The sequence below is a fragment of the Hippoglossus stenolepis genome, chromosome 15 (genome assembly GCF_022539355.2).
Source record: "Hippoglossus stenolepis isolate QCI-W04-F060 chromosome 15, HSTE1.2, whole genome shotgun sequence".
Lineage (NCBI taxonomy): Eukaryota > Metazoa > Chordata > Actinopteri > Pleuronectiformes > Pleuronectidae > Hippoglossus > Hippoglossus stenolepis.
In genome coordinates this window covers 1,047,566-1,063,633 of record NC_061497.1, presented here as the reverse complement: position 1 = coordinate 1,063,633, position 16,068 = coordinate 1,047,566, and the positions used below count along the sequence as shown (strand labels likewise).

The window sequence follows — 16,068 nt, the reverse complement described above, 5'->3', positions numbered from 1 at the left end:
TTGTGTCTTGTGAACAGCACAGCTGGAAAATACCAGCGTTTCTCATTTTTGACTGATTTCTGTCACCTTCACATCTCTGCTCTTACTGTATTTATACAAAAGGTTGTTTTCCTGCTGAACAGCAATGTAGCTGTTATAATTTGGACATTTTGTCCATAGTGAAAGGTCATCTGATGCTCAGTCACTTGTTCCATTTGTACAACGATGGATCGAAGCTTCTCATTGATAGGATCTGTATATGGAGAGAAATGGACTGTGGCATGTAGCAATAATGATCAAATATAGACAGAGAAACAGAAACACAAACAAAACCAACAGAACTCGGAGAAAAATTGATTGGAAGAATGATGATGTGCAATAAATTAAACATGCATCTGATGAAGAGCTCTCAGTGCCGGGTTATATGATGTGTGAAAACAGAGATTTAAAATAATACTTTATGATAGAACTTGTCATCAAAACCTTACAGTCACGTATTTATAGTGACCTATGTTTTGCCTTTGATTCAAAAAATATTATCAATAGTTGACCCATGTCCGTGGTGACGGCTTTACACTGAAGGACCTGGCAGTGATGGTGATATATAACTGTCTTGTTTATGTCTTACTGATAGAACACAGGAAGTGTTGAGGTGGAGCTAATTTGACTGCGAACACATGTGGTCCATCCCAACAGGCATTTTAACCTCTTTCTCCCGATTAGACCTTTTCCAAGGACTGTAGCACGGACATTTTTATTATGGATAAAGTTACAGCTTTATCAAGTTATGTCAAAACCCTCGCACCGCTCCAACCACAACAGCTATAATGAGACATAATGAGTCAAAACACAGGGTGCAAAGGGCCTTTTTTCTATCAACACATCATAATTCAACCTTGATTTGTGTACGTAGATATTATTTCTCTTCTGTTTAGTCAATGCAACCATCTATTAAATAATTAAGGTGGAATAATAAGTACAAAATTACCTGGAATGCAGGTATAATAGTAAATTACCATAAATTGGAAAAATTAAATACCTCAACATTTTATTTAATAAGATGTATTAACTTACTTTCCACCACCTTAGTTACTTAAAATCAGGGAACACGCAGGGTAACACACTGTCACTTTTTCAAAAACAAATGGATCATTTTACTCAACCAACACAACAAACCACATCTTTTAAATACTCAGCCAGTAAAGCCTGTAATCCTGTAACTATAAAATTGAGTGAACAGTTACTCAGTGAGGCAGAGCTTTAAAACAGAGAGTCACAGGAGTGTGTGGATTATTTCGGACAGACAGCAGGTGCACAACAAGCAGGAGGATTTCCGACGTGCCTAAGCTTTGTGACTTCGCCACAACAATGCAGGCATGACAGACGCGCACTCTTTGTAATTACTCTTGTCGCATTACCTTCCCCAGTGCTGCATGATCTCCTTACTCACCAATGATACCACATAAATGTAGACTTTCCATAACAAAATTAATCTCTCAAAAGCTGGATGGATACAAGAAAACGTGGATTTGCTCTTCTGTCACAGAGGCATATTGTCCACTTTGATGGTGCATGGGAGGATATCAAATGCCCTCCTGGCTGCCACACTCCAGATGGAAGAAAATAGGCTGTAGTCTATAAAAATGAAGTTAGATGTAAGTACAGCACTCAAATCTCGGGGAGAAAAATGCTTTTTCTGGGGCATTTTGTTGTCAATTGGTCTGAGCAACTTGCTGTAATGCAGTTAATGGAGCTACTCTTTTCCTTTCATCTTCAGGGTTTGTGCCTGTGTGTGTCAAAGCAAAGAAAGCCCTGGCTGGATATGGCAAAGAGCCACAACAGGGGAAATACAGGCAGATGATGGTGAGAATGAAGGAAACATCAAGTCAGAGCACAGTGAAGGGATCTGCTCTGGTGTGAACTGCTCCTTCAAACACCTGCCACCTCCATTTACCTTCATTGCTACCAATTTTGAAAGTGGAATTTATATATATTTACAGTATTTCAGCAAGTAAATGTTGTAATATAGTACAGCACTGTAACAAATGAACGAGGGTGAATGGTCTTGATTTCCACAACATTGCTGAAAAACGACCAGTGCCTTAATCCAGGGGCTCCCAAACCTTTCCATGCCGAGGACCCCCATATAGCATAAGCCTCTGGCGGGGACCCCCAGTTGCAAACTTTTTTAAATTACGTGTGCAATATGATGGCAAATATCAAAAATCATACATACAGCTTCTTAATATATTTCCCTTATTTTTATTAATAACTAATAATCTGTCTTCTTTCTGTTACAAACATTCCTTGTCATTTCTGTCCAGGCATATTATCTGTAAACATATATATATATATATATATTCTAGTTTTTCTATTTAGTTATTTATTCATTACATTCAGTGTCTCTCTTCCGTTATAAACAGTGCTTGTCATTTAAGTATGTTTGTCTCTGTGTGTATACCTGGTCCCTTACTAGTGAATACCAGGTCCCTCATACCTCCGAGTTTTAGATGCCAAGGTGGTATTCCGTGGTTGTGGCAGTTTTGCAGCTGAGTCATCTTCAGTCTGGTTGTCGGATCTTTTTCTTTTTTTAAATGTGTCCATTTTTGCCTTTAGCAGGAGGTAGCTAGCTATTTTTCATCCACACAGCAACTTTCTGATGCAGCGGCTGCTCAATTCTGATCGGCTTGAGCAGTGTGTGGTTTTTTAAAATAAAAGATTGGCATTAGAAGAAAAAAAAAAATTGGTATCCAAGGACACATAGATTTCGATATGCAGTGATTAATAACATCTAAAAAAACATTTAATTTAATAATTACGTATTTTATTGTTATTGTCCCATTGTCCCCCCTTTTCCCTTTCAGTTTCCGCGACCCCCCTGGCGCCCCCCCTGGGGGTCGGGACCCCCACTTTGAAAAGCAGTGCCTTAATCCATACCTGACAGCAACATGCACCATATTATGTGAATACTTGACAACAGTTAAAATGTTTCCCTATGTTTCAGTCAACAACACTGTAACTCCCATATACAACCAACGGTAAACACAATGTCTCTTTCCCTTTTGGTTCATTGATAAATAGCTTCTTCGTAACATAAGCAGCACTAAGATTTGAGGCAACCTGATGGTTGAAAGTCCCAAATTCACTCTTTTTCTAGCTCTATAACCAACTCATAGGAAATATGTCTTTAGCTGCTAAATGCTCAACTTTGCTCACCAGCATGTCTCTAACTGTGTCTGTGTGCTGTTTAATGCAGGGCAGGTTTACCAGAGTACATTTGGCTTATCAGAGCTCAGCAGTGCTGGAGGGAGTTCTGTCCTTTCACAGTATAGCTGTACTGCGAATGATTAACGTGTGAAATCAAGGACATAGTTGAAAAACTATTGTAGAGCCACTGTCTGCTTTACAGTGCATTAAAGGAGCAATACAGATGAAATGCTGGTTAAAAAAAAGGTGTTCTTTCAGGAAGATGTTTGCTTTAATATTGTTGTGATTAAAATTACAGACCAGTGTTACAAGGTACACTGTAACATATGGAAATTAGTATAAGGGCCAGATATAAGAAGAAAATGAGAGGAGGAGGTTTTGTTTCCGTTTTACATAACTAGAATAAAGTTAAAATGAAAAGAATAACATTGAAATAATTCTGAATGTTTAAATTTCCCCAGAATCAAGTCAAACGCTGCGAATAAATTCAAGCTTAAAGTCAAACTTTGAAAAATATATAGATGAACTGGTGACATTCTTTCTCTTTTTGTACATAATCACAGAGTGGTAATCAGTATTTGGACTTTGATGAGTTTTTGACAAGAACTGTGTGTTCAGAAGGAGAAAACCATGCAGACTTTAAAAGTAGCTTGACATTTCAACTTTCAACTCGCAAATGCAAACAAAAAGATTTATTTCAAATCAGTTCCCCACATTTAACTTCAACAGAATGAAAGAAGTGAAAGAAATAAATGAGAAACAACACCACTGGAGACAGAACCTGGTGAGTAAAGGATTGATGCTGAAATTATAATGGTCTTGTAAACAGCTCATACTGGCTATACAGCTGTAGCAAAAACATATAAAACGCTCCTTTAAATGACCTGATATCCAACTCACACTGTGGTCATACTGGTGCATCCTCTTTGTGTTGTAGAGATCGAAATACATTTTAACCATAATAGCTTCCATTTCCTGTAGATGAAAATATTAACTACCTACAGTGTATGTGTAATACTGGTTAATATTTACTGCAAATGTACAAAGTCCATAATAAGGAATTCCCCATAACATACCAATAATTTATTAAAACTTAAATGTGATTGTTAGATCTCTTTTTTTTTTATACTTTTGTGACAAGGTTTGCTTTTAAATGAGACCAATATCAGCAGCAGTCCCTGTACCGCCTGCCCTTCCCCCCAGTAAAGCCTGTTCAGCCCTCCACTTTCAATCAAAACCATGCAGTCATCAGTATTACTTTAGCTTGCCAAGCTTTGGTCATTTCTGTTTTTTCAGCAGATTCCCAAACCACAAAACTGGCAGGTGCTGATTGGCCCGTGGTCGGCCTGGCCTATTGTCTCAGCGGCGTGTTTGTTGTGGCCCCAGTTCCCCCCTGTTCAACCCGTCAAATGCTAGAGCTATTAGCTCGCTGGGAATCTGCCTGTGTTGGCATTATAGGATCTTGTTGTATTTTGTCAGGCAGCCCTGTCTTCACACATCTTCATAAAAGGGGTTGATTAAGGTAAGATAATACTGATTTCTCGCCAATATCTGTTGTTGTTTATTCAGTTATTTGTCTTTTAATTTGTTGCTATATATTGTGCTTCTTTTTTATTTTGCATGTAAAGAGATAGCTCCAGCTCTTACAGCTCCATAGGTAAAGCATATTAGCCACTGCTACAGAAGGACGACAAAAAATGTGCACACTCATCTGTCCCATTTTATTGTCTTAAAATGTTCACAATGTCTTTTACTTTCCAGGGAGATAAACAGTGTCACTCTGCTGCATATTAAGGCTACATGTACAGAATAGCTTATTTATCAATGTGACTACAGTGGGGGTGAATGAAAAGACATTAACACCAAGTTTCTTCTTGAGGTTTCACCCCCTGGATAAAAAATTAATAGAAATAAAGAAATGTGCACAAGGGAATCAGAACTATAGATTAGTATGTAATAAATATGCACAGACCTTTGTTCTTGGTGGGTCAGCTTTCTCAGGTATTTTACAGTAGTGTAGGACGTGTGAAGTGAGAGTTGAGGGATTTCAGTTGAAAGATTGAATGATGTGATTGTGCGATTGAGAGGACACCATCACCTACGAGGTCAGTGCCAACCACCACCAAGGCCTCTGTCTGAGCGAAAAAGACTTTTGTTTCAGGGGCTTTCATTGTCGTGACTTCCGAGAAAAATATTTCATCTAACTAGCTGACTGATGTTGATAAAATAAAATGATTAGGATTTATCATACGTCACAAAGCATTGACATTCTGAGACTATTGTCATTTGTTTTGTTTTGTCAAATTGATTTAAAAGTGCTTTGGTTTAGATTGAGACAGCTGCTGGAACTTGCCAGAGAGGATGCTCAGGGGGATATGCGGAACTATAGAGCTCTTCAGTTCAGGTTTCAGACATAACAAGATATATCTTTCTATCATCTTTTCCCCAAAAAACATCCATGACAACTCTCCATGAGAACGAGAGGATGGCTGCAGGATATTGCACCCAGGTGGAACAATGAGCAATAGATGTATCAAGTATCAAAGCATCGCTGGATTTGATAGTGGTTGGACCTTGTGTGTGTGCACGCATTGTGAGTGGGGGTGTATGTAAAGCCTTCTTCAGGGACTGATGTCCCAGAGAACAAAGTGGAGCATACACATACACGGGCGACCCCGCAGCTCAATCCAGTGGAAATAATATGTTCATTACAAAGCAATTACTGACACTTACACCCTCTCTCCCTGAAGTGTGTGTGTCTGTTAGGTAGAGAGGAGGGGGCCCTTCCACTGACCGCTGATTCTAAGCGACCTTATGTTCCTCTCTATGTGTGTGTGTGTGTCTGCAGGTGCAGGATGTACAGCTTTATGGGTGGAGGGCTGTTCTGTGCAGGAGTGGGGAACATCCTCCTGATTGTTTCCACAGCAACCGATTACTGGATGCAGTATCGGCAGTCCAGCAACTACATGCACCAGGGCCTGTGGCGCTACTGTATGCCAGGCAAATGCTTCCCACACAGCGACAGCATTGGTAAGTGTAGCCGAGTCGTGTCGATGATTGGGAGGTTACTAACTATAATATTTTTCTGTTACTTCTGCAGACATTTTTGGAAGGTGGAGCTGTTCCAGAGGCACAAATCATTATTTCACTGATGAGAATGAAATAAAGCTCTGGGGGTGGAGCCAGAGATTCAACAGTTTTGTGAGGTTCATTCTGTGCACTGAGCAGTAAAAGTTCAGCTTGCCAACAAACCAGTCCTCTGTCTGAACATCTCTATGGTTCTATGGCTAATTCACACCTTAACGGGCTGAATGGTGAACCCACACATTTAGGCTCAAATGGGAGCCGAGTGAGCGGTGTTACAATACTGCACAACAATGAGGATAGATAATGGCAGATAACATCTCTCCTTTTTCATTGGATTTCAGTGACTTGCAGAAATTCATGATGGTTACATGAGGGTTACTTCTACAAAACGTCGATCACTTCTGTTAAACATGTGGTTGTTCATTTACGATTTTCATCTGACCTTTTTCCTCTTTTCTTCTCAGAGATGTATTTCACATTGCTTTGTTAATGTAGCCTGAGCAGAGCTACGTCTCAGATCATTCACCTCTGTTGACATGCACTGACCCCACCAGTGACTGACCTCTGACCTTGTCCACAGCCCACTTAGACGCCACCCGCGCCCTCATGATCCTCTCTCTTTTGGCCTGTTTCATTGGAATCATCATCGGCATTATGGCCTTCATCCATTACTCCTCTTTCGACAGGTTTGACAAAACCTTTGCTGCAGGCATATTGTTTTTCATCGCATGTAAGTTCAACTCCTCGGTTTTTCCACTTTGCACTTTTGGTTTCATCTGTAATTTGCAGTTCATTTGGCTTTTTGGTGATTCCATTGACACTCAATTTTAAAATACCTCATTCATGAAAGATTTTGTATTAAGCTCCTGTTTTAAATTCTTTATTTTGCATTATTTGTTGTGTCCTTTATCCAGTGTGAGTGAGATGATCTGGTGTTGATCTGTAATGAACAGTGAATCCGTGGGAACATTGTTAACTGACAGCTCTAATGAGCATCATTGGTAATCGTTGTTCTGAAACATTTTCTTCACACTTTTTTTTTCATTTGTTCCTTCCCAGGCTTTTTAGTGTTTCTAGCTATGGCCGTGTACACTGGTGTGACTATTAACTACTACGGGAAACGCTATGGAAACTGGAGGTTCTCCTGGTCCTATATCATTGGCTGGGTGTCAGTGGTGCTCACGTTCTTTTCAGGTAAACATGAAAACCAACAAAGCTGCAATCGGGTTCCTCTTGTTCACAAAGGTGCCATCGGATTCCTTTAGTTTGTCAGTGTTCCCACCATGGTGTATTCACTTTGAAATGTCAATGTTGATTTATCCTTTCGGTAATGATAAACAACCAATAATGCACTCGGAGAAGTGAGGACGTATTTGATGGTGTCATAGTTAGCAGCAGGCTTACTATTATATAAATATTTCACTTTTACAATAATTCATGCATAAAATGTTAAGTTTAGTTTTACAGATTACACATGTCGGGGCCTCAACCAATACCACACCAAAGCAGAAGTGTAATGTTGAACAATCAAGACACACAACTTTTCCTCTGGATCAATAACTGATTCATCAATCAATCTATCTATCTATCTATCTATCTATCTATCTATCTATCTATCTATCTGTGGTGTGATATTATAAGTATAAGAAATGCTTTCACTAAGTGCTCCTCTGTGAATCATCCACGGTGCTGTGCAGTTCCTCCTGATCACATGTGTTCCACTGCACTGACTGTGGTAATAGGTTAGAGAAGAACAGCTTCCTCATAATATCATGATGTTAAACTGTTTTGCTGAGATCAGAAATAACAGACAAATTACAAACTAGTCGGCCTAAAATGAGCAACATGAAATGATGGAAGAGAGGAACATGATGTGCATTTATTTCCATGGCATTCCCCTCACTAGATGCCAAGCACACATTACAACTATAATGTGCTGCTGCTTGGCTGTTGTTTTCCCTACAAGCATTTCTGCGACACAGCAGAGGACTCATTAGTTAGGCTGGTGAGTGCTCATATACTCACAAAGAAAAGAACTCATTTCAGTTCCAGTTTCAATGTCCCAGAATTACATGTAAGATTGCTCAGATTGTCTTGTTTTTGAAGGAAAAATGTTAAATGACTTTACTGAACATGATCCAAAAAGAGCAATTTGGCTTTTTTTTGGGGGGGGGTATTGCTGTTGAATAAAAAATTACACAAGTCACACATAATCACACATTAATTAAATTACACACAATGGTTTTAGCTGATAGACATTTCAATAATTAATCTTAATATGGTGGAAAATAAAGACCTGACTTCTCCTTCTTTTCAGGTGTATTCTATATGTGTGCCTATCGGATGCATGAATGCCCCAGGAGCGTCAACTCTCACTAGAAGACTGAAACTAGAAACCAGCAAAGGATTAGGATGTTAAGAGTTGCATCAAGGCTGTGTGTAGATCCTCACCAATAACATGGATGCAGAGTTTACCTCTGGAACATGAATGATCAAACTTGAAATGATTTGAAATAAAAACATTTGGGGGAAATGTATCTCTTCGTTTTCATCTGTATGGACCCTGTATATTTTTCTTGTTTATTTTGTGAGTACAGGATTTATTATATTTGTGCCCAGTGAGTTCTCAGCATTTTCTGATTACGTTTTTGGCCCTGCTCCGCCTGTGTCCACCAGAGACACAATTTGTCAGACAAAATTAAGTTCAGATCAGTCTGCATTGAAGAAAACATCCTGAAATTCAGATTTTAAAAAACTGGCTGAGACACACACACGCACGCACGCACACACGTAGATACATATTCTAAGTGTCCTTGAAAAGGAGACGCTCATTCGTTATGATGTAAACAATTTAGGTTTTTGTAAAGGTTTAACTCTCTCTATAGGCCTATATATTCACACGTGGTTACAATGGAATATTATTGAAAAATTATACTGAACATATAAAATACCACAAACATCATTCTGTTTCTAAAAAGTATTTTATTCAACTTTAAGTAAGTTTTAAACCAAACAAATTGTATCGGTTTTAATCCGTTTCAATTTTACAGCAATGTTATAGGAGTATAAAGCACCATAAAGGTTTTGTGTTGTTTATATTATTTATGCAAGACACACAATGCTGATATTTTTTTTCAACCGCAAATACATTGTGGTTGAGCTCCTCTGCACCGCATCGATTTTATTCCACCAGCTGCAGGATGGCTGCTGTGTAAAGAGTAAACCAGGTATAAGCCCGTGCACTGCTGCAAACCTCTTATCCAAACGCGCCACTTAACGAAGTGACGCACTGCCTGACCGGCTCAAATTTTTTACTTAATGAAATGGCCACAAAAAGCAGCTTAGCCGCGCCTTAAGAACAGCTCCTTAAGACGATTTCATCACCATTTGTTTCATTTACTTTCTAATTTCCCCCTAAAAGCAACTTGTTATCCTGGTGCGCTTCATAAAGGGGATTGACGCAGAGCCATGTGCGGCAGGGTTTCCTCCATCTGCCGCGGAGCTCTCTTCTTTTCTTTAACTTCACCTTTAGAAAAATACACTGACATTAATTTGAATGTGGTTTTGTCTCCTGGAATCTTATTTCTAATTTTGAAAAATCTGTCAGAGGAAATTAATAAAATTGCTTTTCTGAATCACATTTGCAGTACTCGACTATAATGACTTTTCAGAAGGTTGTGCGCACTTGGCAGCATCCGTCATATAGTGGACAGTCTTCTCCAGCAAGAGGTGTTTGATCTGCAGCAGCAGCGACTCTGCTCATTTACAGTTTCAGCACACACGCCCGTGTTATACAAACCTATATGCAAACTAATGCAACAGAGCTTTTCCAGCCTAACTGACTCCTACTAATGAATTTGTCCTCGCTGGGTCTGGTCAAATGGAAATCCGGTCCTTCAGCCCGAGGATTACAACTTCCGCTCAAACACCTCCCTCGGTCTAATTGCCTAATAGCATTGCAGCGTGAATTCTGCCTACATTAAGACACTTTCACATTAACGGGACTGATTGGAAATGTGATGACAACACCGTATCAACAAATTACAGCGCACCGCTTTCTGGCGCAAATGGGCACAGGAGCGGCACTTGTACTCTCCCAGATTTTAATACCGACAATTACAGTCAATTTGGGAGGAATTAGCCCACTAGTCAGACCTGTAGCAGCCCAGTCCTCCTGGGGCACAGGCCACAGCACCTGACTGAAAAACTGACAACACGAAGAAAGAGATGAAACCCGGCGTAAGGACGCATGTCCAAGAAACAAGTCCGTTCATTTAAAGTTTGGTGTCGAAGGCAATCATCGGATTTAATAACTTGTGAAAGGCATGAAAATATAAAAGCACTTTGATAGTTTAGGTATTATTATTAGTGTTATTGTATTCTTATTATTGTTATTATTATGGTTGTTGTTATTGTATTATTATTATTATTAATAATAATAATAGTATTTTTATTATTATTATTATTATTAAAGCCGCTTTAATGTCACCATTTAACAGATCTGCCATAAACTGGCTTCTTTAGGAATGTTGCCTAATGTCCACTGCACGAAAAACAGGCAAACAGACTTTAAATATATCAGATACATTTGTTTGGATTCATTTAAGAAAGCCTTTCTGCATCTCATTAACGAATTCAAGCCTTAATCATGATTTTGTTTGGAAAATATTTGAATAAAGAATAAGTCTTGGTGGTGAGTAAAAAACAGCGTTGTTGCTAGGACACCGTACAGAGCGGGGGTTTGAGTGGCTGCTCAGATGAGCTGCAGTCACAGGTGCGCTGTTTATTTGCTGTCCGGTTTCCCACGTAGCGTCTAACGCGTGTCAGCCAATAAGAGGGAAGAACCAGTCCCTCGCCGCCTCCCACCGCCCATACTCAGCTGTAATTGGCCAAAGCCCAAATCAATTTCCCCAATCCGCATCTGTCTGTGAATAAATAGGCTACTTGTTGGACATGTGCCCTCCCACTGGTTCTGTGTCAGCGATCACACAGGCTGCGTTTAAACCCGGGACCCACAGATGCTGATGCACGTCTGGGCAGAACCGAACCTTCACAACACACCTCAAACTAACACCATGAATTTGAACTACGCGTCTGCGGCGCCCACGCAGAGGTCCACGTCCTTTTTCATAGAGGACATCTTACTGCACAAGCCCAAGCCGCTCAGAGAGGTCATCCCCTCGCCGTTCTGCAGCTCCCTGGCCTCCCGGATGCCCATCCTGGAGTATGGATACCCGCTGATGCCCACCCCGATACTGGCGCCCCATCCGCACCATCCCCTGCACAAGCCGGAGCACCAGTACTTCTTCACTTCTGGTAAGAGACTGACACTGGGATGAACAACAGGTTGTTTTTTCTGCTGGCCCGATCACCCAGAGCTTTGATTTATGTATGATAAATAGAAAAAAATCGAAATAAATCAAAATACATATTCTCTGATTCAAAATGAAAATATGTGCTAATAATTGTTAATTATTTTTAAATTTGTGGATTTACGTGACCCCCGCATTAACAAGATGAGTTTTGGAATATGACAAACATCAAAAATGAATTGATATCCGATTGTTCCGAAAATGACAATAACCAGTGATTTATTATTTCACCATCTGTATTATAAGTCACAGCACTATAAGCAATTTTTGAAATTGACATAAATATACACTTTTATTCCTCTTAAATTTGTCTTGTTTAGATACAACTTTTTAAAAGCCAATCATTGCTTCCCAGGTTGCTCTACTGAGCCTCTTATTATTTACGGTTTTAAAATGCACAAAAAAAAGTCAGGAAAAAAATAAAGTCTACATGCAAAACACTGTAATTCCAGTGATCTCATATGACCTGGAATATTCCAACTTTTGGTTTGGTCGGGTTCTTCAGTTGATTATTTACCTGTAGGGATGCAGATGCCGGCCTTGTTCCAGCACCACGCGGAGTTACCAGGGAAGCACTGCAGGCGCAGGAAGGCCCGGACGGTTTTCTCCGACTCACAGCTGTCCGGCCTGGAGAAGAGGTTCGAAATCCAGCGGTACCTGTCCACACCAGAGAGAGTGGAGCTGGCCACTGCGCTCAGCCTGTCCGAGACACAGGTACACACACACACACAGACACACACACCCACACACACACAAACACACACGGGGAGTCTGCTCAAGGATACTTCAACCAGTGTGTATCGTGTGATGTGTCTGCATGTGCTGGACACCAGTAGGTTTGCAAGTTTAATAACTAATATAAGATCTTATTAAACGACATAATGGTTGCATGCATCTGTGGACTATGCATATTTATTTTTATGCCGTCGGTTAATGTCCAACACTTTTAGATAGAAGGGCTGAGGGTGGTGTGATGTTTGAGAGAAGCGATAAATAAAATTAAGTAATTTACTCTTATAGACTGGGCTTCATTTTAGACCTTATAATTCCATAGATAATAAATGGGCTTCGTGCATTCAGGGAATAGTATGTATTTATAATTCATTTCACTACTAAACAAAAAGTAAACGTCCTTTTGCAGTCATATGAATGAACTTATATAATTTTGGCTTCATAGGATTTGTTGTGGCCAATGAGGGATAGGACAACACTTACTGTATATAAGTAAATTGAGGATACCTTTCTTAATTCCCATGTTCCCATGCAGGTGAAAACGTGGTTCCAGAACCGGCGCATGAAGCACAAGAAGCAGCTGAGGAAGGCGCAGGACGAGCGGAAGCCTCCCGGGGAGAGGGAGCGCTCCGCGGAGAACTCGAGCGAGAGCGACGTGAACGACAAGAGCGCAGAGGAGCTCAAACACGGACTGGAGGCGGACTACGTGCTGGAGCACGACGACGAAGACGACGTGGACATCGAGGACGACGTTTGCTCCCCGGATCATCTACTATAGTAGGCTGCAGTTTGTTTCACAAGCAGCGACTAACACTGTACATTTACTGTACATACCACACATGTTGCTGTTTTAACATGGAGCGTTGTGGGTGTGGGTGTGGGTGTGGGTGTGTGTGGGTGTGCGTGCAGGGGGTCAGTCTATAACAATGTTAATATTTATTCAATCATGCAAAGTGGGCCTTTCATTTTTTTTATTTTCTAAGAACTGCCCATTTACCTCTTTGTACAGGCTATATGGGAATTGTCGTGTTGTTATGTCTGAGGAAACTCAGGCTTATTGTTGTTATTATTATTATTGTTATTATTATTATCACTAAAAAGTCTTGACATTTGTACATTTCCACATTTTTATTTTCACATGAGGAACAAAACAATTGAATTGCTCTTTGCTCTGAAGCATAGACGCATCATGCTCCACCGCCTTTTTGCACTTATGTCCTATAGGAACAGTTCCATACTCACTTAGTACTACATTTTATCGTTGTGTTTTTTTTTTTTTTATATATATATATATGTATACAAGTATTTTGTATGTTTTTATTGTTTGGTATTTTATTTGCAGTTTCGTTAATGAAGTTTTGGTCGAAGGCACCGTGCTTCAGTCACCGCAGTTTATATATGTGTGTAAATATGTGTATATACTTCATAGTAGCCTATATAAATAAGGAATCGCTACTCGGCTTTGTTTATTCAGTCACACCTTTTATATTTTTTTACTACCGGAACGCCCGGTTCAATTTCCTTTGCTGTTCGCATGTTGGGACTTCAGCTGAGCGGGGATGATTTGGAGGAGAACACATGTAATCACATGGCATTAATGTGTTATGATTCAAGCCACATGTGATCCTGTGAGTGTCTGTCACCACCTGCACCAGGAGCCTGTGGTCTCCGCCCGGCGCGGGGTCCTGGAGGCCGCAGCAGAGACCCGGCGCTCCGCGGCCGGAGGACCGGCCTGAACCCCCCCACTCCCCCTGCTCCCGTCATCATGTCATATACTGCTTCACAATGTTGAGGGTTGTTGCGTTTCTTTCGTTCAGCAGACACCCAGGAAAATGGTCGTTCATAAAGCCCAGCGATGAGAAAGTTACATTTGCTAATATTAAAACATTACATATAGAATATTTCACATTTTACTAATTATAAAATATTTCATATCGCAATATGAAGCCAAGTTTTTTTTGTTAAAAAATCTATATACATTCAGTTCAGTCCAGAATATGGTCATGGAAATATTGTTTGTTTTTTAAAACTTAGCAACAGTCAGAATTTTATTTGACAGGAATTTAAACATATTCATTACAGAATTAATTAAAATCCGTTTCATCCGTTTGATAAAAAAATCAATCAATCAATAAACAGATTCATTATCATTTTAGCACATTTTGTCTTTTAATTGTGGACATTCTGAAAACTGTTGCCCGTTTCTTCTGTGAGGGTTGGTGCTGCTGTGTACATTTATAAGTTCATCATCTGGAGATGGAATTTACAGCAGTGCTGCAGTATTTCCTGTGTCCTGATAAATAAAGTGAATGCGAAAAACAAACATTAAAATATATTTGTGCTATTTCAGTGTTATTTTTATTTACCACAATTAAAGTAATTCAGCACGAATCTCATTCAAATTATTCTTAGACAATCTAAATCAACAGATGTCCAATAAATCAAATCCATCACACCCACACCGACACACTTCAGTGAGTCCTATATACAAAGCTGCCGTAAGACTGCAGAAGCACACTGTCATACAACCTTCTCCGAGCATTGTAATATTGTCATAACAGTAATATGAAACTATGGAGGGGTAAAGGGATAGGAAGTAGTCATTGTGAAAAATAGATTTCATAATAGTATCTGCAAACAGAAAAACACACACTCATTCCATAATATTAAACTAGCTTTATTACATATTTTTTCCCACAAGCTGCATGACTCACTGGAGATTTGCACAATAACCTGCAGTCTTCTTTTCACCTTCGCACTGGATTTACTCTCTCTTACTGCCTTTTGAGAAGCAATTCATGTTGTCTCCAAAATGCGATTCTGATTAGGCAGCGGTGAAAACCCTATGTAGAGAATAGGCCATGCAGAAGGTGATCAATTAAAAGATTAAGTGTTTTGCAACACATGGACGCATCTGCATTTGAGCCTAATAGCAGGGCCATCAGCTCATTTTCAGGAAGCTTGCCGTCTACTGAAAGCGCACTTCTCACATCAAAGCATCCACGTCTGCCGTAGCTTCCCAATGGGCAGAAAGGGATGCTAATTTGCCCCCCTTCATGTATAGCGGTGAAAGACTCCTTCAATTAACTGGATTTCAATGGCAAAAAACGAGTAGGTGGGACCAAAATAAAAAAAGATGCAAAGAGACTCAGTGTGGATAGGCAGCGGTTCTCATTAAATTCAAAAAGGGCTTCGTCATTTGTTTCCAACCACGCATCTGAGGACTTAACACTAAAAACACAGAGCTTCAAAGAGTCCATGATGGGTTAAATAGAGACTATAATCTAATTACAATATTGCACAGAGGTAAATAGTGCTTTGATAATGATCTGAGGGTTCAATTAGTAAAATGAGCTGCTCTAGAGCGTTGTGTCGGGAGGAGTTGCTACTTGGAACATTGCTACAGGACTGTCGCACCAAAGACAGATAAAATCCGACCAGAACATAGAGAACTCAGATTATTGCAGGTTGAACAGTTATGTGCTAGTTAAGGGGACGGAAATAACATGGAACATGGGAATCACCTGACTCTAGGCCTATATGAAAACAGAGTGTGGGCATGATTGACTATACTGTATGATGAAAATAAAAAGCATAGGTGCTGTTGGTGATTGATTGTTCATTGTCACTGTTAACATACTAGATGATTGAGTGTCATTAAATCCAAAAGGTGGTCAGTGACAACGTCTAA

General features: G+C 39.8%; 2 protein-coding genes across 2 annotated transcripts; both read left to right on the top strand.

Moving 5' to 3' along the window:
* Positions 1-6,041: 6,041 nt before the first annotated feature.
* On the top strand, positions 6,042-8,652 carry lim2.1 (lens intrinsic membrane protein 2.1). The gene is made up of 4 exons (XM_035179015.1): positions 6,042-6,216; positions 6,854-7,003; positions 7,333-7,467; positions 8,591-8,652. The coding sequence occupies exons 1-4, from the start codon at positions 6,042-6,044 to the stop codon at positions 8,650-8,652; spliced, it is 522 nt and encodes a 173-aa protein (XP_035034906.1).
* A 2,605-nt stretch (positions 8,653-11,257) lies between these two features.
* bsx (brain-specific homeobox) lies at positions 11,258-13,567 on the top strand. The gene is made up of 3 exons (XM_035179107.2): positions 11,258-11,589; positions 12,169-12,359; positions 12,913-13,567. Exons 1-3 carry the CDS (start codon positions 11,292-11,294, stop codon positions 13,153-13,155), a joined length of 732 nt encoding a protein of 243 aa, XP_035034998.1. The 5' UTR covers positions 11,258-11,291; the 3' UTR covers positions 13,156-13,567.
* Positions 13,568-16,068: the final 2,501 nt, after the last annotated feature.